Genomic DNA, 22340 nt, shown 5'->3' with positions numbered 1-22340 from the left:
GGGTACACACACTCACACACACACAAACACACACACACACACACACACACACACACACACGCACACACAAGCAAACACACACACTAGCATAGCTGTTTTTACAGGTAGGCTCAGGCGGATCCAAGTCATGAAGATGTGTGCACACACATGCACACACACTCACACACGCATGCACGTGTGCATGGGTGTAGGGAAGGTCCTCCTTGCCCAGGACCTGCTGATCCGGGTGCCTGGTGCCCACAGTGCCCCTGGGCCGCTCACTGGGAATAGTCAGGTGGCCCAGGCCAGGGGTACAGGGGCTCAGCTGGGAGCACAGTGCCCTGCATGGTGGCTCCTTTACAAGGGCCCGGGCTCACCCCAGAGAAGTGGGCCTGCTTCCCTCCTGGCCCTGCCTGGCCCCCACCTGGAGCTCCGGAGCTCAGCAAAGGGAGGTCATAGGGCATGGGCATGTGGCTTCCGGGACAGAGAGGGCTGTGTGCTCCTGGGCAGCCACGTGGCTGAGCCTGGGTCCGAGGGCCCACTGGTGAGCAGTCCGAGCTGGGTGTGGGGACCCAGAGCAGCACAGGGGGGTGATCCTGCCCTCAGGGAGGGCACACCTCACACTCAGCACCAGCAGCCCTGGGAGGCAGGACTGGAGGCTCAGGTGGGCACAGGTGGGGAGGGAGGGGGCTCCCGCCCAGCCTGGTGGCTTCCCTGAGGAAGAGGAAGCTCCTGGCTTCAGAAATGCACCACGACCTGGGGCACAGCAGAGACAGAGAGGGGGACAGACAGAGGGACAGACAGAGGGAGAGACAGACAGACAGAGGGAGAGACAGAGGGAGGGACAGACAGAGGGAGGGACAGACAGAGGGAGGAACAGACAGAGGGAGAGACAGACAGAGGGAGGGACAGACAGAGGGACAGACAGAGGGAGAGACAGACAGACAGAGGGAGAGACAGAGGGAGGGACAGACAGAGGGAGGGACAGACAGAGGGAGGAACAGACAGAGGGAGAGACAGACAGAGGGAGGGACAGACAGAGGGACAGACAGAGGGAGAGACAGACAGACAGAGGGAGGGACAGACAGAGGGAAAGACAGAGGGAGAGATAGACAGAGGGAGGGACAGACAGAGGGACAGACAGAGGGAGAGACAGACAGAGGGAGGGACAGACAGAGGAGAGACAGGGATAATGGGGACGCGGAGAGGCAGAGGGAGGGAGAGCTGAGCGGAGTGAGTGAGAGCAGAAGGGCGCGTGTGGCTCGGGGAGCGTGTCTCACTCGGGACCCAGAGGAAGCTCCAGGGACAAAGCCCAGGGTTCCTGCCTTTGTGGCGTTGGCAGCACTGCCCTCTCCAGGGCTGGGGGTGCGTTCAGAGTCCGGGGACAGCACAGCCCTCCCCGGCTAGCGCCCCCTCATCTGGGCCCCAGGAGCCGGTGCTTGTCCGCAGGCCACAGCCCGGCTGACGTCACGCCTGGGGCTGCCCAGCACCACATGGATCCACAGACACCGGCCAAGCTGGCTGCCCACTGACCCAGAGCCCAGGTCTCCTGGGATGGAGTGGGGAGGCGGCAGGACAGTGGGCAGCAGGAGCCGGGCAGGCCGGGCCGGGAGGGTGAGGACCGGGAGCAAAGGGCTTGAGGGTGCGTTTGTTAACAGCCCGAGTGCCCATCAGTAGACGAGTGGATAAAAAGCTGTGGTACATTTCCACCAGGGATTACTAAACAGCAGTAAAAAGAAGGAACTCTGACCCTTTGGGACAGCCGGGAGGGACCTGGAGAGTACCACGCTGAGTGAAATAAGCCAGTGGGAGGAAGACAAGTATCACATGATCTCACTCATGTGGAATCCAATGAACCAAATAAACTGACGAATAAACAGATCCATAGATATGGACGCATGGAACAGAAGGACAGATCTCAGAGTGAAGGTGGAGGGAGGGCGAGAAGAGATGAATCCAGAACTTATAGGCATATATTCTTAGACAATAGACAGGGTTGAGACAGGGCTTGGGTGGCAGGTGGGTGGAGAGGGGCAGAGAGGGGAAATGGCAGAAGTCTGCAATACTCTCAGCAAATACAAGTTCAAAGTAAAGAAAACAGCCCGGCTGGGGTGGTTCAATAGGTTGAGCGTCTTCCCTGCACCAACAGGTCACCCTTTCCATTCCCAATACTGCACATGGAGCCTCAGTCCCAGTGGGGGGCGTGCAGGAGGCAGCCGATCCGTGTAATTATCAGATCCATGTTTCGCTCTCTCCCTCCCTCTCTAAAAAAGAAAATCAATAATAAAGGAAAAATGTTTAGAGTAGGCAAATTGACTGAGACAGGAGGTTGAATAGAATAGCAGCAGTTGGGGGAGGGGAGATACTGAGGAGTGCTTACACAGTTTCTGTTTGGAGTGGTGCAATGATTTGGAGCAAGATAGTGGTGACGGTTGCACAACAGTGTGACTGCAATTAATAGCACTGAATTGAGCTCATGCATCGTTAACCTATCATGCTTTATGTGATTTAAATTTTACCCTGATTTTTAAAAACAATTGCAAGGACCAACTCCTAACCCAGGACGGGCTGCCTGCCTTTGGAGGAAGAGGGGAGTGTGGCTGGGCTTGTGGTTTCTGCTGCCCAGGAGGAGGAATTCGTGGATTTCAAGTTCAGATGGGAACCCACCAGCACTGAGTGGGGGATTGTGGACAGATCAGAGCCTGCCACTGGGTAGGCGAGGCGGGGAGTCCTGGCCAGTGGCCTCTGTCGGGGGACTTCACATTCTATTCTCCAGGGGCCGGGCCTTCCTTTACGGATTGGAACCCTCTGGGTACCCTGTCCTGGGAAGGCCTCTCAGGCAGCGTTGTGTCTGGGGAAGTGTGGAGAGCGGCTACAGCATTTGGATAGGTTCAAGCCACGGACTAATGAGAGGGCAGGTGCTCTCGTGGCAAAGCCACGTGCAAGTCCCAGCTTGGAGGGCAAAGCCCTCCCAGCACAATTATAGATAAAGGTTATGGTTGTAAGCCTGACTTTATGGTACAAACCTGTGGTCCCCTGTGGCTAAGTGAGGTAGGCTAAAAAAAAAAGCTTGATAGAGTTCAGGTGCATGTAATTGAGTAGATTTGAAATCCCAGAGACCATTGTAAATACCTTGAGCACTTTGCCTGGTGGAATCTGGCTATAAAATAAAGACTCTTCTTGCAGGCTGTGGCATAGTCTCTCCATCAGAGAGCAGTGTCCCACCTAGCCCCAGCTTTATTCTCTTGTCTGTCTTTTTTAATCCTTCACTGCCCTCCCTCAGGTTCACCCCTGGCCGTGCTGCGCCAGCCACAGGGAAGGATTTGTGATGCAGCTTATTTAAGGCGTCAGCTGGGCCCAGGGAACCAGGAGCTACAGCTCTTCTCAGGGTTCATTTCTCATAGGACCAGGTGCTGGACCGCCCTTGCTCTGCTGGCACGTGGTCTGAGGAGTCCCAGGTGAGTGTGGGTTTGCAGGATAAACATGCTGATTCCTGCCCCCTGGCTCCCCTCTGGCCCAGATGATACCAGGGCAGTGACGTCTGAGGTCCCCGTCTCGGGCAGTCACCAGTTTAGACTCATTGTCCTGAGGGTAGAGGGGCTGGAGCCCTGAGAGCCCGCAGCCCCTGGCTGGCTGCCCTCGTTGTCCAGGTCTGTGCTGTGGTGCTGCCATGGGGAGGTGGGCGATGGGAACCTCTGGTGGGGGAGGTGGGAGGATGGGGCAGGGAGGGCGGGGAGGAACAGCCCCAACACTGCCCGCTGTACCCACTGCCTGGCCAGGGAAACACGGGACCGTGTGCATCAGGGTGGCCGGCTGGTCCCTGGAGCTGCCCCCACCATACACCCCCCCCCCCAATCAGGAACCTTCTCTCCTCTGAGCCCTCACGCCCGCTCTGAGCTGACACGGTGAGCTTTGGAGTCTCAGACGTGGGCGTGAGTCCTCGCTGTGAGGGCCTGGGGCACGTGGCCCCTCCTGGAGCCCTGGCACTGTAGGAAATGGCCAGCATGGTCAGCTCCTGATGGGAGCGGTGGCTGAATCTCCCCAGACACAGAGAAGGGAGGGGGAGGGATAGGATGTGAGACCAAGGACCCGTGGGCATGGGCCAGCATCATGGTGGACACCCTCGAGGCACTGGACTCAGCTAGACAGAGGGAGGGGGGTCAACTAAAAAAGGCCTCAGACCAATTATTTTAAAGGGCCCAATGGGAGGACCTAGTTTACCTGTCAGGAAACAGGTGAGCCCGGAGTACTCAGCCAATGAGGAGCTGGAGGAGGGGCCTGATAAATGGGCTGTGTTCCAGCCTCGGGGGGTGGGGGTGCCAGCACAGCTTGGCGGACACCCGCTCTGGAGAGTGCATTCAGGTCTCCTTTCACCGCACTTCTGTCTCCGAGTGTCATTAGAGTTGGGACAGGTGAGCATTTCTCACAGTCACTGTCTACAACGGGGTGACCAGAGGCAACTGCCCAAGGGGTCCGCTCTCCACTCAGGGCTGACCCTTCTCTGACCCTCTCTACTCCTCTTAAATGAGGGGGCACCCACTTCCGGAGCCAGACACGGGCAGAGACCGGACGGGTGGCTGCGGTCATGAGGGCAAAGCGGGTTGCCAGAGAGATGCGGCTTTATTCAGGAAGAGCTGGGCGGGAGGTGGGCTCCCTGGGTCCCACCTGTGGCCTCTTGGGCAAGGACATTAGACGCCAATGGCTGCGGGCATCTGAGCCCCCTCAGAGTCTCCAGTGGGGGCTCAGGGAACGGCCTCAGAGTCGTCCGAGGGCGGCAGGGGGGCGGCCCCGTCTCCGGTCACGGTGGGCAGGGCCTGGTAGGTCTGGGTCCAGTACTGCAGGTAGCTGCTCCTCAGGTGCTGTTTCAGGGACTGGCCGTCCATCTTCTTGTTAATCTCCAGGTAGTTGCCGTTTTCCTGGGTGTAGGGATCCCACTGGGTGGGCACAGCCGAGTGGCCCTTGTTGGGGTCCCTGCACATGAGAGAAAGGCTGTGTGGGGTCTGAGGGCTCACGGGAGGCCTCCATGCTGACCCGAACCACGAGGGCCCCTCACTGTCCTGGGCACTGGCTGGGCATGTGCGTGTTCTGCGCCCAACCAGTAGCTCTATCCTCACACACAGAGGGGGGTACTGAGGCTCAGGGAGGTCAAGTGTAGGACAGGGGACAGGCCTGTGGGGCCCAGGGGTCAGGAGGCCCGGCCCAGCCTCACCCGCCTTACCCAGTCCTGGCAAAGTTGGTCCAGTAGGCGATCATGGTCCGGGAGACAGTCCTGTCTTGGGGCCGGTAGCCCAGGGGCGTGGCGAAGGGCTTCCCAAACACGTACGGGAGCTCATCAGTGTGGTCGGCGCCCACCCAGCTGGGGTAGAATGGATTGCGAGTGGGGTGGGAGAACAGGTAGGTGTAGGTCCGGGCACTCCTGAGGAGGGAGGGACACGGCCCAGGTTGGCAGGGAGCTGGGCCCTGGAGGGAGGCCATGGGGAGAGCAGGGCGGGGCCAGGAAATCCCTGGACTCAGTCTCAGGTGGGACCTGGGTCCCTGCACCCGGGAAGGGAAGGCCGTGGGGTTGTGGTTCTGGGATTTCAGGTGCATTCACTCTTCGCTCCACAAAGCTTATCGAGGCGTCTTCCCTCCTTTTCTCTGCAGATGAATTTGTGTTCCTCATCGGATGGTATCATAATCTCTCCCTTCAGTGTAAACATTCCTAACTTCCTTTTCATTTTCACTGGAGGTTGACCAGGTGGCCGCAGGCCAGAGTTGTTTTGAATGTTGGCCAACTCCAAACCCACAGCAGAGAGCATCCCCCTGTGTCTGTCCCCCTCAGCCCGGGGGCTGCAGGGAGGCTGCAGACTCTGCAGGGGAGGCCTGTGAGCTGAGTGAATGGGGGACTTACAACCCGGTGGATAGAGCACCTGACTTAATCTGAAAAGTAACCCTATCATTTTCAGTCTTAGAACACATATACTGATGTGAATAGGGGTTAAGTTTTCTTAAGTTTCCTTTGAAGGCCTGTGCAAAGCAATGAAGGAGGTGACTCAGCTGTGCATCCAGCAAGCAGAACCTATAAGCAGGGACAGACGTACCCACCAGGAGTCAAAACATATCTCATCCACATCATCTCATCCATATCATCTCATCCACATCATGTCATCCACATCATCTCGTGTGATGACTATAATCGCTGAGGTCTGTGGACCCCCAGGGCTGCACATAGCACCCCAGCCCCCTCCCCTTTATAGTCCTGTCCCTGCACCTGCTGGATCACAGGATTTGATGCTTGTAAGCGCCCTGTCTTGCTTGGCTGCCTTCTCAATAAAGGCCTCATAGGATGCCACCGGCCTTCGTTACTGGACACAGGGACAGGCAGCCCGAGCCCAACCGGGGTTTCCCAGTAGCAGGAGGAGGGCTCTGTAAAGGCCCCTGAGCTGGGAGGTGAGGAGGGGCCTTCTCCAGTCTCCTCAGGCCTGGGCAAGGCAGATGGTGCAGGCACTTCTGGGTCCCCACACGGCTCTCCCGGGCCTCCCTGACCCCTGAGTCGCCCACTTGGGCCTCCCCTGCCCCGGCCCTCACTTGGCGCTGGCTCTGTGCTGGGCCACGGCCATCTTCGTGGGCATCAGGAAGAAGACGTCGGTCTCCAAGTCCACCACCGTCTTCTTCTTGGCCTCCTGGGAGGAGTCCTGGGCCCAGGACGCCGTGTAGAGGTCAAAGGTCGCGTTGGCACCTCTGGGCCCCTTGGCGAAGGTGAGCTTGCTGACCAGTTTGAAGAAGTCCTCCCTGCGGGGACAGGCCGGCACTGGACCCTGGACCTGGCCAGTGGGAGGCATCCCCCCGGCGCCCTGCCAGGGCCCTGCAGATGGCCCCCTACTCCTGCCAACCTCCTTCTCCAGCTGATGCCTCCCCAATAGGCCTCTGGGAAACGCCCTGGTCCTGTGCCCCACTCACCTTGTGACAATCTTGTTGTCGATGTTGATGGCCGGCAGGTCAACGCTGGCAAAGAGGTGGCCGTCCATGTTGTTGGTGCCAGCGATGTAGTCGATGTCGGCCGCGTTGGCGAAAAGGTTGATGGGGTCGTCAGGGATGAAGTCTCCATCAATGACAGGCACGAGGCCCACGTAGTGCACTATGGGGTCTGAGTGGAGAGCAGGGGTCCTCGCACCTTCCAGAGCCACTTTCCAGGCCCCAGACCCGGGGACAGCCCCTGCCTCCTCGGATCCAGACCAGGGTCCTCAGCCTGTCCCCTGACATGGGGCCCGGATCATTCCATGTCCTGGGCTGCCCTGCGCGTGTGGAGCAGCTTCCCTGGCCCCGTCCGCCCGATGTCCCCTCTCCCCAGGGTGGCAGCCCAGACTGTGTGCAGACTGCCACAGGCTCCCTGGGCCACACCGTCCCGCTGACAGCCACTGCGCCTGAGCTCCCTAAGAGTGGGTGCAAATGACTGTTTCTGCCCGTTGTTGGGGGACAAGGTGCACCAGCTTCCCAAAGGGGTCAGGACCCAGGGAGGATCAGAGGGAGGGATGGCGCCCGCGGCACAGCCAGTCGAGGCCACAGTGGCATCGAGGGCCCTGGCGGCACGGGGCTCCCAGGGACACCATGAGCGGTTGACGGGCCCAGCAGCAGCCCCTCAATCCTCACTTCTTTGGGAGCATGGCCGTCCCCCCATGTGGAGCCCCCACTCACACTCCTTGCCCACCAGGGGTATCTTATAGGCCAGCGTCAGAGCCCGGGGGTCGGTGACCTTCAAACACTTGGCCATCCTGGCGGTATCGTCCAGGGGGCAGCCCACCTCTTTGGCGATCTGGGGGTGGGGAGGAGACGGCCATGGGGACCGGGACAGGGCATGGAAAGGAGGTAACCTGAGCCCCGAGCCCCCAACAGCTCCCCTTTACCCCCTTGGCCCAGGACAGAGGGTCCTTCTGGATGGCCCAGGGGGCCAGCGCCACGCCGCTCTCGCTGATGGCTCGCCGGATGAGGCCCTTGCTGTAGGGAGAGAGGGTCTGCGACACACAGAGGTCCTGTCACCATGGCCTTGCCTGTCCTGTCCACCCGGGCTCCACCAGGGACAACCAGACTGTCAGCATCATGCTATTCCCACAGCCGCCTCAGCTCCTCCCAGTTCCCATCACCTCCCTCAGCCCCCACCAGCTCCCTCAGCCCCCATCAGCTGCCCAAGTTCCCATCAGCTCCCCTGGCCCCCAAAAGCTCCCCAAAACCCCCATCAGCTCCCACAGCCCAGTCAGCCCCCTCCCCTGCTCCCCCCCATCATTGTGGGAGGAAGGTCCTCCATCCCAGAGTCCCCAGACCTGCAGAGAGACGCTGGCACCTCCGGCTGATTCCCCAACGATGCTGATGTTGTTGGGGTCCCCCCCGAAGGCTGCTATGTTCCTCTTCACCCACGCGATGGCCATGTGCTGGTCCCGAAGGCCGTAGTTACCTGGGGCGGGTGGGGGAGCCCATGAGGGACTGGGGTGGGGGCAGAGCTTCCTCCATGTGGAGACCCCTGTCAAGCCCCAGGATGGCGCACGGCGGGTCCCAGGAGGCTGTGGAATGAGGTGCTGGAGGGGGTGGGGCTCAGGCAGGGGACCAGCAGCAGGAGGGCCAGGCTGCTCACCTCTCTCCCTGACACCGTCCCTCTTGTCTGTCTGTCTGTCCTACGGCTCTGTGTCCCCCGAGTCAACACTTCAGTGTCTCATCCTCTGTCTCTCCCTGGGTCCCTGTCCCCGCTCCCTGGTCTCCCTGGGTCCCTCTCCCCGCTCCCTGGTCTCCCCTGGGTCCCTGTCCCCGCTCCCTGGTCTCCCTGGGTCCCTGTCCCCGCTCCCTGGTCTCCGTCCCCGCTCCCTGGTCTCCCTGGGTCCCTGTCCCCGCTCCCTGGTCTCCCTGGTCCCTGTCCCCGCTCCCTGGTCTCCCTGGGTCCCTGTCCCCGCTCCCTGGTCTCCCTGGGTCCCTGTCCCCGCTCCCTGGTCTCCCTGGGTCCCTGTCCCCGCTCCCTGGTCTCCCTGGGTCCCTGTCCCCGCTCCCTGGTCTCCTTGGGTCCCTGTCCCCGCTCCCTGGTCTCCCTGGTCCCTGTCCCCGCTCCCTGGTCTCCCTGGGTCCCTGTCCCCGCTCCCTGGTCTCCCTGGGTCCCTGCCTGGCTGCTGGCAGCCTCTTCTCTCGCTACACCTGCCTATGAGCTCCTGTGTCTCACTGTCCATCCCCAGCTTCCTGCGCTGCCAGTAGAATTCTGGGTCTTTCTGGGAGACTGTCAGGAGCTGTTGGGAGAATGAGATGCTGAAGGGCCCCCCCACCAGCTCCCTCACCCCCGGCCCTGGCGCCCGGCACACCTGGCAGGTGGGCGTCCCCAGTGCTGAGGAAGCCCAGCGGCCCGAGGCGGTAGTTGAAGGTGACCACGATGACGCTGCCCCGCGTGGCGATCTCCTCCCCTTCAAACTCGTAGTTATTGAAGACGTTTAACTCTTGAGTGGACCCCATGAGGAAGCCTCCTCCGTAGATCCAGATCATGACAGGCAGGTTCTGGGAAACTGAGGCAGGAGACAGGCCCGGTGACCCCAGCTGCCCCCCATCCCCTCTGGGTGCTTGTTTCAGGGAATTTCAGCTCTGGAGCCCACACACCCAAGGGGCGGGGCAGGGCTGGGCCTCTAGCTACCTGGGTGCTTTCTGCAGGATTCAGGGACCTGGAGGGCATGGGGTGGGGGATGCACCTTCCTTCCGGCCCTGGGGGACCCAGATGTTGAGGTAGAGGCAGTCCTCAGAGCCCTCGGTGTCCTCCTGGGTGTCAGTGACTTGCAGGCATCGCTGCTTGAAGTCCGTGGCCTTCAGGGTCCCTGTGGGCGACCAGAGGGGCTGGTGTGAGGATGGTGACCCCACCGCCACCCCGGGCACAGGGCCAGCCCAGCCCCCACCCCCACTCCCACCTTGCCAGCCGGGGTGCCGCTGGGGGTTCTCCAGGGCCTGGGGCGGGGCGGCGAAGGGGATGCCCTTGAAGACGTCCACAGAGCGGCCGCCGATGCCCAAGAGGCCGAGCTTCTTGTTGACGCCCTCCACGAAGCCGCCTTCCGTGTGCACCACGCCCAGCTGGGGAGAGGGCAGGCTCAGGGGCGCAGGCGGGGCGGGCCAGCGGGGTGCGGCAACGCTAGCAGGTTCTAGGGGTCCAGACAGCCTCCAGGTGGGGCCCCCAGTCACGCCTGCCTGGAGCTGTGGGTTCCTGTGGAAGCCCCGCCCTCACCCCTGGCAGGGCCCTGAGGGAAGGGATCCTGTAGGTGCCCTGAGCCTCCTGACTCCCCCTGGAGGGCCCCACCCACTGGCAAGCAGGTGGGTGTCACCCCCTCTCAGGGGTCGGGCTTGGGGCTCCGGGTTGAACTAGACTGAGATCCAGACTCCTGTTCCGACGCCGGGGCTGTGATGGGCAAACTGCCGGCCTGCTCAGGGCCCAGCGCCCTTCTGAGCCGGGCCATGGCCACCCCCGGGCAGAGGGCGAGCCGAGGGCCCTGGAGGCCCAGGCAGATGCACAGATCAGCCCTGAGGGCCCAGTGACTCTGGGGCTGCGGGGCAGGGGCCTTGTTTGTGTTGGTGAAAGGGCCCCTGTGCCCTGGAGCGCCTGGCCAGCCCTTCCTCCTGGTCCTGACATTGGAGCTCCTGGGCGTCCTGGCTGTCAGCTGCGCGGCGCCAGCCTGTGAGCGCGAAGGCAGGAGCGCAGAGGAAGGGCCAGGGAAGCGCTGGGCTGGCTGTGGGCTCTCGGGGGCTCTTTGTGCCAGCGCCCACCTGCCTGCCCCCTCCGCGGAGCCGTCCCAGGTCCCAGGCCGGGTTAGGGGAGCGGAAGGTTCCCGCTCTGTCCACTGGACTCTCGCTTACCTTTGCTGCGCTCACTCCTGCCAAGCAGCAGGCGAGGCCTAGGACAGCCAGCTCCGGGCGCCCCATGGTGCGTGTGCCTGATCGGGGGCCCTGCCTCTGCATGTGGGTATTTATGGGGCGGGAGCCATCCGGGAGACATCCGGGAGCCGGGGCCGGTAGCTGCCTGTGGCTGGTTCCCTTCCCCTCCTCCTCCCTCTGCCCCTTCCTCCAGGCAGTATACATGTGGCCAGGATAGCTACCGTTCCCAGCCAGGCTCAGGGCCAAGGTCATGCTTGTGTGAGTACACATACACAAACACACACACACACAAGCGCGCACACACACAAGCACACACACACATGCACAGCTGTTTTTACAGGTGGGCTCAGGCGGGTCCAAGTCATGGAGATGTGTGCACACACATGCACACACACTCACACACGCATGCACTCACTCCTGCCAAGCAGCAGGTGAGGCCTCAGATAGCCAGCTCCGGGCGCCCCATGGTGCGTGGCCTGCCTGGAGGGCCCTGCCTCTGCGTGTGGGTATTTATGGGGCGAAGCCATCTGGGAGACATCCGGGAGCCGGGGCTGGCAGCTGCCTGTGGCTGGTTTCCTTCCCCTCCTCCTTTCTCTGCCCCTTCCTCCAGGCAGTATACATGTGGCCAGGATAGCTACCGTTCCCAGCCAGGCTAAGGGCCAAGGTCATGCATGTGTGGGTACACACACTCACACACGCACACGCACACATACACACATGCACGCACGTGTGCACGGGTGCAGGGAAGGTCCTCCTTGCCCAGGACCTGCTGATCCGGGTGCCTGGTGCCCACAGTGCCCCTGGGCCGCTCACTGGGAATAGTCAGGTGGCCCAGGCCAGGGGTACAGGGGCTCAGCTGGGAGCACAGTGCCCTGCATGGTGGCTCCTTTACAAGGGCCCGGGCTCACCCCAGAGAAGTGGGCCTGCTTCCCTCCAGGCCCTGCCTGGCCCCCACCTGGAGCTCCGGAGCTCAGCAAAGGGAGGTCATAGGGCATGGGCGTGTGGCTTCCGGGACAGAGAGGGCTGTGTGCTCCTGGGCAGACACCTGGCTGAGCCTGGGTCTGAGGGCCCACTGGTGAGCAGCCGAGCTGGGTGTGGGGTCCCAGACCAGCACAGGGGGGTGATCCTGCCCTCAGGGAGGGCACACCTCACACTCAGCACCAGCAGCCCTGGGAGGCAGGACTGGAGGCTCAGGCGGGCACAGGTGGGGAGGGAGGGGGCTCCCGCCCAGCCTGGTGGCTTCCCTGAGGAAGAGGAAGCTCCTGGCTTCAGAAATGCACCACGACCTGGGACACAGCAGAGAGGCAGAGAGGGGGACAGACAGAGGGAGGGACAGACAGAGAGGGAGACAGAGGGAGCGACAGACAGAGATAATGGGGACGCGGAGAGACAGAGGAGAGACAGGGATAATGGGGACGCGGATAGGCAGAGGGAGGGAGAGCTGAGCGGAGTGTGTGAGAGCAGAAGGGCGCGTGTGGCTCGGGGAGCGTGTCTCACTCGGGACCCAGAGGAAGCTCCAGGGACACAGCCCGGGGTTCCTGCCTTTGTGGCGTTGGCAGCACTGCCTTCTCCAGGGATGGGGTGCGTTCAGGGCACGGCCAGTAGCCCTTCGCTCAGCCCCTCATCCCTTCGCTACCCGGAGGCCACATCCTCTCTGACATCACGCCTGGGGGTGCCCCAGCACCACATGGATCCACAGACACCGGCCAAGCTGGCTGCCCACTGACCCAGAGCCCAGGTCTCCTGGGATGGAGTGGGGTGGTGGCAGGACAGTGGGCAGCAGGAGCCGGGCAGGCCGGGCCGGGAGGGTGAGGACCGGGGAGCAAAGGGCTTGCGGGGTGTGTTTGTTAACAGGCCTCTGGCAGCTAGTCCCGTTCTGAGAGCCTGTTCTGTAGGAAGCAATCCTGAGGTTGTACAGATGGCCAATGCGGCCACCGATGAGCAGAGAGATGCCAATTACAACCACAGTGTCAATCGGCTCGCACCCCTGGAGGGCCACCGTCAGCAAATCAACAAAGAACAAGGGCTGGCGGGGTGTGGAGAAGAGGGAACCCTCGTGCCCTGCGGGTGGGATGGGGGCTGGTGCGGCCACTGTGGGGAACAGTACGGAGCTGCCCCAAACAATTGAAAACAGAACTGTCATTTTGTTACAGAAAACCAGAGAAGAACCTAGCAACGCTTAGAGACATGGAGTTATATTTATTATTATAATTATTATAATTATTTTAATTATTATCATTATTATCTTGATGATGATGATGAGGAGGATTATTACACGCGGGCCCAGAGGAAAATGTCTCTCAAATTCTGGGCCTCAACATGGAGGAACTTTCCCTATGTCATCTTTTTACCTCCCAAATATGGGGTGTGTCCGGCCCCCTTTGCAAGTTCTTAAAGAGCCCCTATGTGCTGGGGCCATGAGACCTCAATCAAAGCCCTGGCCTGGTGCCAGCACTGATAACTTCGTCCGGGGAAGGTTGAATGGCCTCTCTGAAGTGGGAGTAGTCTTATTTTCCTTATTATTTAAGCAAGCAAGCATCTACAGAAGCCAAATAGCAGGGATAACATTTCAAACAGCAGTTTTTATATCAGATGGATGCTTCAGTTTGACCCAGCGATCCCACTTCTGGGACTATCCTAAGATTCCTTAGGCACCAATCAAAATGAATGTGTGCACCCCTGTGTCCCTAGCAGCGTTATGTACAATAGCCACGATCTGGAAACAGCCCGAGTGCCCATCAGTAGACAAGTGGATAGAAACCTGTGGTACATTTCCACCAGGGATTACTAAATAGCAGTAAAAGGAAGGAACTGTGACCCATTGAGACAGCCGGGAGGGACCTGGAGAGTACCACGCTGAGTGAAATAAGCCAGTGGGAGAAAGACAAGTGTCACGTGATCTCACTCATGTGGAATCCAATGAACCAAATAAACTGACGAATAAACAGATCCATAGACATGGACGCATGGAACAGAAGGACAGATCTCAGAGTGAAGGTGGAGGGAGGGCAGGAAGAGATGAACCCAGAACTTATAGGCATATATTCTTAGACAATAGACAGGGGAGAGACAGGGCTGGGGTAAGACGTGAATGGAGAGGGGCAGAGAGGGGAAATGGCAGAAGTCTGCAATACTCTCAGCAAATACAAGTTCAAAGTAAAGAAAACAGCCCGGCTGGGATTGTTCAATAGGTTGAGCGTCTTCCCTGCACCAACAGGTCACCCTTTCCATTCCCAATACTGCACATGGAGCCTCAGTCCCAGTGGGGGGCGTGCAGGAGGCAGCCGATCCGTGTAATTATCAGATCCATGTTTCGCTCTCTCCCTCCCTCTCTAAAAAAGAAAATCAATAATAAAGGAAAAATGTTTAGAGTAGGCAAATTGACTGAGACAGGAGGTTGAATAGAATAGCAGTTGGGGGAGGGGAGATACTGAGGAGTGCTTACACAGTTTCTGTTTGGAGTGGTGCAATGATTTGGAACCAGATAGTGGTGATGGTTGCACAACAGTGTGACTGCAATTAATAGCACTGAATTGAGCTCATGCATCGTTAAACTATTGTGTTTTATGTGATTTAAATCTTACCCTGATTTTAAAAAAACAACAGTTGCAAGGACCATCTCCTGACCCAGGACGGGCTGCCTGCCTTTAGAGGAAGAGGGGGAATTTGGCTGGGCGTGTGGTTTCTGCTGCCCAGGAGGAGGAATTCGTGGATTTCAAGTTCAGATGGGAACCCACCAGCACTAAGTGGGGGATTGTGGACAGATCAGAGCCTGCCACTGGGAAGGCGAGGCGGGGAGTCCTGGCCAGTGGCCTCTGTTGGGGGACTTCACATTCTGTGATCCAGGGGCCGGGCCTTCCTTTACGGATTGGAACCCTCCAGGAACCCTGTCCTGGGAAGGCCTCTTAGGCGGCGTTGTGTCTGGGGAAGTGTGGAGAGCGGCTATAGCGTTTGGATAGGTTCAAGCTTCAGACTAATGAGAGGGCAAAGCCCTCCCAGCACAATTATAGCCAAAGGTTATGGTTGTAAGCCTGACCTCATGGTCTGAACCTGTGTTCCCATGTGGCTAAGTGAGGTAGGTTGCGGGAGGTGCAGCAAGTGCTGTCAAAACAAAGCTTGATAGAGTTCAGGTGCATGTAATTGAGTAGATTTGAAATCTGAGAGAACAATGTAAACATCTTGAGCACTTTGCCTGGTGGAATCTGGCTATAAAATAAAGACTCTGCTGAGAAACCAAGATGGCGTCAAAGGTAAACACCTAAACTGCTGCCTCGCACAACAATTTCAAAACTACAACTAAAAGACAAAACGTCTATCACCCAGAACCACGGGAAAGCTGGCTGAGTGGAAGTTCTACAACTAGTAGGAAAGAGAACAGAGCATTGAGACATGCACAAGCGCTGAAAAGCAGAGGTACAGACGCCCGCGGATCAGGCTGGCAGCGGGCGACTGGGTGTGCTGCTTTTTTCAACCCAAAGGGAGACAAGTTCCCCATTACTCTGAACTCCAGTTTCTGGGGCGACACTGGAGACCCAAACTCCTACGGGGAGAAGCTGGACTGTCTGCCATTTGGTTGGAAAAAGAGGGTGGGTTTCTTGCAGAGGTGCTTGCAGCAATCAGTGTTTACTGTGCTAGGGCGTGGGAACACGGGGACTTGGAAACGCGCAGAGACGGCTGACTGGCAACCATCACTGTTTGCCACGCTCTAGCCTAGTGACTCCCTGAGACCCAGCCCCGAACAAGCTACAATCCCACCTAAACTCCACACAGCGGCTTTTGCATATAAATGGCTTGTCCTATTGTAGCTTAACCTAACAAACTGCAGCTCTGGTCAGACAGCTCCAAAACCTCCAAACCCCAAGCAAAGAGGAGAAACTATAGTTCTTGCTGTAGCTCCTGCTGGGTGGCCTCAGACAGTAGCTGACCTGCACCCCATTGGAGATCCAGAAGCTATTGTATGTAGTGGTCAGTGTGAGACGACACCAGATTTCAACTACTCATATCCATAAGTGACACATTCAAGAGGCAGACTCAGTGAGCACCAAAGTCCCACTGAAACAAATCCTGCCCCATAAGTGTGTCTCCAGCACAGCAGTTCTTCCGTTATAGACACAGTGGGTCCTCACAGCCAATTGGCTTAGAGGTCAATTCCTCCCAGTGATACCAACAACAATCAAGACTTAACTACAACAAGGCTGTACACACAGTCCAAAAAGGGGTGCACCAAGAGTGTCCACCTCAGGTAACTGGGAGGCTGACCCACTGGGCCATATAGGACACCTAGCACACAAAGCCACCCTACCAACTCAGGGAAGCAGTGAAAATGCGGAGACAAAGAAACAGATTACAAACAAAAGAAATGGAGGAAAACAAATGACTGGATATAGAGTTCAAAACCATGGTTATAAGGTTTTTCAAGAATTTCCTAGAAAAAGCCAATAAATTTAACGAGACCCTCGAGGATATGAAAAAGGACCAACTAGAAATCAAACATACACTGACTGAAATAAAAAATATTATACAGAGACCCAACAGCAGACTAGAGGATCACAAGAATCAAGTCAAAGATTTGAAATACAAGGAAGAAAAAAAACAACAACACTCAACCAGGAAAGCAAAAAGAAAAAAGAATCCAAAAATTTGAAGATAGTGTAAGAAGCCTCTGGGACAACTTCAAGCGTACCAACATCAGAATTATGGGGGTGCCAGAAGAGGAGAGAGAGCAAGATACTGAAAACCTATTTGAAGAAATAATGACTGAAAACTTCCCCCACCTGGTGAAAGAAATAGACTTACAAGTCCAGGGAGAGCACACAACCCCAAACAAAAGGAATCCAAAGAGGACCACACCAAGACACATCATAATTAAAATGCCAAGAGCAAAAGACAAAGCGAGAATATTACAAGCAGCAAAAGAAAAACAGTTAATTACCTACAAGGGAGCACCCATACGATTGTCAGCTGATATCTCAACAGAAACTATGAAGGCCAGACAGGAGTGGCAAGAAATATTCAAAGTGATGAATACCAAGAATCTACAACCAGGATTACTCTACCCAGCAAAGCTATCATTCAGAATTGAAGGGCAGATAAAGAGCTCCACAGACAAGAAAAAGCTAAAGGAGTTCATCACCACCAAACCAGTATTATATGAAATGCTGAAAGGTATTCTTTAAGAAGAGGAAGAAGAAGAAAAAAGTAAAGATAAAAATTATGAACAAGAAATACATATCTATCAACAAGTGAATCTAAAAATCAAGTGAATTAAAAATCTGAGGAACAGAATAAACCAGTGAATATAATAAAATCAGGGGCAGAGAAAGGAAGTGGATTGATAATTCTCAGGGAGAAAGGGGTGTGAGGGGTAGGGGAAGAGACTGGACAAAAATCATACACCTATGGATGAGGACAGTGAGGGGGAGGTAAGTGCAGAGGGTGGGGTGGGAACCGGGTCAAGGGGACCTATGGGGGGGGGGGAAGAGGAGAAACAATTGTAATAATCTGAACAATAAAGATTTATTAAATTTTTTAAAAAATAAAGAGACTGTTTCCAGGCTGTGTTACTGTCTCTCCATCTGAGAGCAGTGTCCCACCTAGCCCCAGCATTATTCTCTTGTCTGTCTTTTTTAATCATTCACCCCCCCTCCCCCCCACCTCAGGTTCACCCCTGGCCGTGCTGAGCCAGCCACAGGGAAGGATTTGTGATGCAGCTTATTGAAGGCAACAGCTGGGCCCTGGGAACCAGAGCTTCAGCTCTTCTCAGGGTTCATTTCTCCCAGGACCAGGCCCTGGACCGCCCCCTCGCTCTACTGGCACGTGGTCTGAGGAGTCCCAGGTGAGTGTGGGTTTGCAGGATAAACATGCTGATTCCTGCCCCCAAGATCCCCTCTGGCCCAGATGATACCAGGGCTGTGAGGTCTGAGGTCCCCGTCTTGGGCAGTCACCAGTTTAGACTCACTGTCCTGAGGGTAGAGGGGCTGGAGCCCTGAGAGCCCGCAGCCCCTGGCTGGCTGCCCTCGTTGTCCAGGTTTGTGCTGTGGTCCTGCCATGGGGAGGTGGGCGATGGGAACCTCTGGTGGGGGAGGTGGGAGGATGGGGCAGGGAGGGAGGGGAGGAACAGCACCAACACTGCCCGCTGTACCCACCGCCCGGCCAGGGAAACACGGGACGTGTGCATCAATAAGGATGGATGGTTAATCCCATGAAGCTGCCCTCGCCATACCCCCATCCCCCCCAATCAGGAACCTTCTCTCCTCTGAGCTCTTACGCCTGCTCTGAGCTGACACGGTGAGCTTTGGAGTCTCAGACGTGGGCGTGAGTCCTCACTGTGAGGGCCTGGGGCACGTGGCCCCTCCTGGAGCCCTGGCACTGTAGGAAATGGCCAGCATGGTCAGCTTCTGATGGGAGCGGTGGCTGAATCTCCCCAGGCACAGAGAAGGGAGGGGGAGGGATAGGATGTGAGACCAAGGACCCGTGGGCGTGGGCCAGCATCATGGTGGACACCCTCGAGGCACTGGACTCAGCTAGACGGCGGTAGGGGGGGCAACTAGAAATGGCCTCAGTCCAATTTTTTTTTTTTTATAAATCTTTATTGTTCAGATTATTACGGGTGTTCCTTTTTTTTTTTTTCCCATAGCTCCCCTCCACCTGATTCCCCATCCCACCCCATGCCCTTACCCCCCGCCACTGTCTTCATCCATAGGTGTAAGACTTTTGTCCAATCTTTTTCCACACCCCTCAGACCCCCTGCCCCCTGAGAATTGTCAGTCCACTCCCTTTCTATGTCCCTGATTCCATTATATTCACCAGTCCATTCAGTTCTTCAGACTTTTTATTCACTTGATTTTTAGATTCACTTGTTGGTAGGTATGTATTTAATGTCTTTTTGTTGTTCATAATTTTTATCTTTACCTTTTTCTTCTTCTTCCTCTTCTTAAAGAATACCCTTCAGCATTTCATGTAATCCTGGTTTGGTGGTGATGAACTCCTTTAGCTTTTTCTTGTCTGTGAAGCTGTTTATCCGCCCTTCAATTCTGAATGATAGCTTTGCTGGGTAGAGTAATCTTGGTTGTAGGTTCTTGCTGTTCATCACTTTGAATATATATATTTTTTAATTTCTTTATTGATTAAGGTGTCACATATTTGTCCTCATCCCCCCATTCCCATCCCACACCCTTCCCCACGGATGCCCCAACCCCCTGTTGAACTTAACCCTTGGATAGGCTCATATGCATGCACACAAGTCCTTTGGTTGATCTCTTCCCCCTCCCCCCACCCTCCCCTATCCTCCCTCTGAGGCCCGATAGTCCGATCGATGCCTCCTTGTTTCTGGTTCTGTTCTTGTTCCTCAGTCTATGTTGTTCATCATTTCCCCTAGATGAGCGAGATCATGTGTCACTAGAGATATACTTATAAGAACTGAGTGTGAGACGAGCAATAATAGTTATGCTGACAGGCAAATGAATCAGTCTGTAGTGAGTTTCTTTCTGGACCAACAGTTCTTTTGAGACCCAATTTCAATGTCCACCGGTTCCTTATATGTACATGTCAGCATTGACCCCTCAGCTCTGGATGGTGGACAAATGGTGGTAACGGAGGTCCAACTCCCTCTGGTTTGGTCTCGGCCGGACCGAGGGGCACAGCTTCACCCAGACTCAGGGATACGTGGCCTCACCCAGATCCAGGGGCACACGGCCTCACCCAGACCCAGGATCCGGCTTCACCCGTACCCAGGGGCGCAAGGCCTCACCCGGACCCAGGGGCGCGTGGCCTCACCCGGATCCAGGGACACATGGCCTCACCTGGACCCGGGGGCGCGTGGCCTCTCCCAGACCCAGGGGCGCGTGGCCTCACCCGGACCTAGGTGCGCGAGGCCTCACCCGGATCCAGGGACACATGGCCTCACCTGGACCCGGGGGCGCGTGGCCTCTCCCAGACCCAGGGGCGCGTGGCCTCACCCGGAGCTAGGTGCGCGAGGCCTCACCCGGACCCGGGACCCAGCCTCACCTGGATCCAGGGACACATGGCCTCACCTGGACCCGGAGGCGCGTGGCCTCTCCCAGACCCAGGGGCACGTGGCCTCACCCGGACCCAGGACCCAGCCTCACCCGGATCCAGGGACACATGGCCTCACCTGGACCCGGGGGCGCGTGGCCTCTCCCAGACCCAGGTGCGCGTGGCCTCACCTGGACCTAGGTGCGCGAGGCCTCACCCGGATCCAGGGACACATGGCCTCACCCGGACCCAGGGGCGCGTGGCCTCTCCCAGACCCAGGGGCGCGTGGCCTCACCCGGACCCAGGGCACATGGCCTCACCCGGACCCGGGACCCAGCCTCACCCGGATCCAGGGGCTCATGGCCTCACCCGAACCCGGAATCCGGCTTCACTTGGACCCAGGGGCGCGTGGCCTCACCCAGACCCAGGATCTAGCTTCACCTAGACCCAGGGGCACGTGGCCTCACCCGGACCCAGGGGCGCATGACCTCTCCCAGACCCCTGGTCGCGTGGCCTCACCCGGATCCAGGGGCGCACAGCCTCACCCGGACCCGGGACCCAGCCTTACCCGGATCCAGGGGCTCATGGCCTCACCCGAACCCGGAATCCGGCTTCACTTGGACCCAGGGGCGCGTGGCCTCACCCAGACCCAGGGGCGTGTGACCACACCCGAGCCTAGAGGCTCGCAGCCTCGCCCGGACCCGGGTCTCAGCAGGATTTCGTCTTCTTGATCCCAATTCCTGTTGGTCAATTCCCTCTCAGCAATTCCTTCGGCCATTTTCTCAGAGCTCCAGGGCGGCTGCCGCAGAACTCATTGGGCGGCGGGCTCGGCGAAGCTCTGGTGTGCCCGGTGCGTGGCGGCGGGCTGGTCCGGTGTCGCTGCGTCGGCCCTTGGGTCTGCAGCGGTGGCCGGTCGCTGAGTGTGCGCACCTGGCCGCTTCTGGGGCGTTGAGATTCTTGAAGGACTCTGAGGTCAGCAAGCGCGGAGTCTCCCACCCCATGTCTCCCAGGGGCTCATCTGTCCGTGCTTGGCAGCGAGTGGAGCCGTCCCCTCAGCCGGAGACCGCCGGGGGAACTGCGCCGAGCACGTTCCAGGCCGCCATTGTGTCACCTGAGCCGTAGTTCTTAAAGTGTGGACTTTGGGTCACTGGCATCAGCATCATCCCGCGTACCCCTCTCTTTTATTCTAGTTGTAGAGCATCTGCTCAGCCAGCCCTCCAGTGGTTCTGGATGGTGTCTGCTCTGCTCTCCCGTCGTAGTCTCAAAATTGTTGTGGTAGGCAACGATCAGGCTTCCGCCCTATGTCTCCATCTTGGTCCTCCTTTGTACAGTTAAGTCTTGATTATTGTTGGTGTCACTGGGAGGAATTGTCCTCCAGGCCAACTGGCCGTGAGGACCCTCTTTGTCTATATAGGAAGAGTTGCTGTGCAGGAGACATGTTTATGGGCCGGGTCTTGATGCAGCAATGCTTTGGCGCTCACTGAGTCTGCCTCTTGAATGTGTCCCTTGTGCGCGTGGTTGAAATCTGGTGTCATCTCACACCGACCACTAGATGCCCTCGTTTCTGGGTCTCCAATGTAGTGTAGGTCAGCTACTGCCTGAGGCACTCAGCAGGGAAAAGCCTCTGCTCAGCTTGGATGGGGCGGAGCTACAGGGTGGAGCCTACAACCTTGGCTTCCTGTCAGCCCCGCCCTATGAGGTTCCTGTGTCTCAGTGTCCCTCTGTACTCCCTGCAAACACCTCTGAGAGAAACGCGCCCTGGAGTTTCGCCCGCTGCCAAACAGTCTAGTCTCTCCCCTAATGAATCTGGATTACCAGATTCTCGCCTGGAACTGGGTTTCAGTGTAGTTGGAACTGGGTCTCAGCGCAGTCTGGCGCTTTTGTCTCCTTCCCACCAGGGCAATTCAGTGGCACAGGCATCAGTCCCTTCATTGCGCACCTTCCCGTGCGCGCCTCTGGAGCTCTGCCTTCCGCCGCTCCTCTGTGCCTGCGCCCCACAGCCCAGATTCATTCCCCCAGCGTGCGCCTGGCTTCCCAGGGTTTCGCCCGGAACTGGGGTTCAGTGCAGTCGGAGCTGGTGTTCAGCGCAATCTGGAGCTTTTATATCCTTCCTGCTAGTGAACGCCGGCCAGGCCGTCAGCCGCCCCTTCCTCTCCAGCTCCTTCCTCCCCGCACGCGCGCGTGCTCCTGTCTCCGCCCGTGTCTCCATACCTCAGGCTTTTACGGCTCCTCTGATTATCCTTGTGGTTTTCTCTTTCCTTCTAGTTGTGGGCATTTCAGTCCGCCAGCTTTCCTGTGGTTCTGAATGATGTCCGTTTTGACTTTTAGTTGTATTTTTGAAATTGTTGTGCCCGGCTGTAGGTTAGGTGTTTAACCTATGCCGCCATCTTGGTTTTTCCCCAATTTTCTTAAAGGGCCCAATGGGAGGACCTAGTGGCCTTGTCAGGAAACAGGTGAGCACTGAGTACTCAGCCAATGAGGAGCCGGAGGAGGGGCCAGATAAATGG

At 57.7% G+C, this 22340-nt stretch overlaps 1 protein-coding gene across 1 annotated transcript; it reads right to left on the bottom strand.

Moving 5' to 3' along the window:
* Positions 1 to 4586: 4586 nt before the first annotated feature.
* On the bottom strand, positions 4587 to 10889 carry LOC129151601 (bile salt-activated lipase-like). Its single transcript, XM_054726966.1, has 11 exons — positions 10822 to 10889; positions 9885 to 10044; positions 9672 to 9794; positions 9294 to 9491; positions 8277 to 8407; positions 7863 to 7970; positions 7654 to 7771; positions 6919 to 7105; positions 6547 to 6750; positions 5198 to 5395; positions 4587 to 4950 (listed from the first exon to the last, which is right to left on the bottom strand). Exons 1-11 carry the CDS (start codon positions 10885 to 10887, stop codon positions 4722 to 4724), a joined length of 1722 nt encoding a protein of 573 aa, XP_054582941.1. The 5' UTR covers positions 10888 to 10889; the 3' UTR covers positions 4587 to 4721.
* Between the last annotated feature and the right edge of the window lie 11451 nt (positions 10890 to 22340).

This window comes from Eptesicus fuscus, chromosome 15, assembly GCF_027574615.1.
Source record: "Eptesicus fuscus isolate TK198812 chromosome 15, DD_ASM_mEF_20220401, whole genome shotgun sequence".
Lineage (NCBI taxonomy): Eukaryota > Metazoa > Chordata > Mammalia > Chiroptera > Vespertilionidae > Eptesicus > Eptesicus fuscus.
The sequence above is the reverse complement of the archived record's forward strand: the minus strand, read 5'-3'. Positions and strand labels throughout refer to the sequence as shown.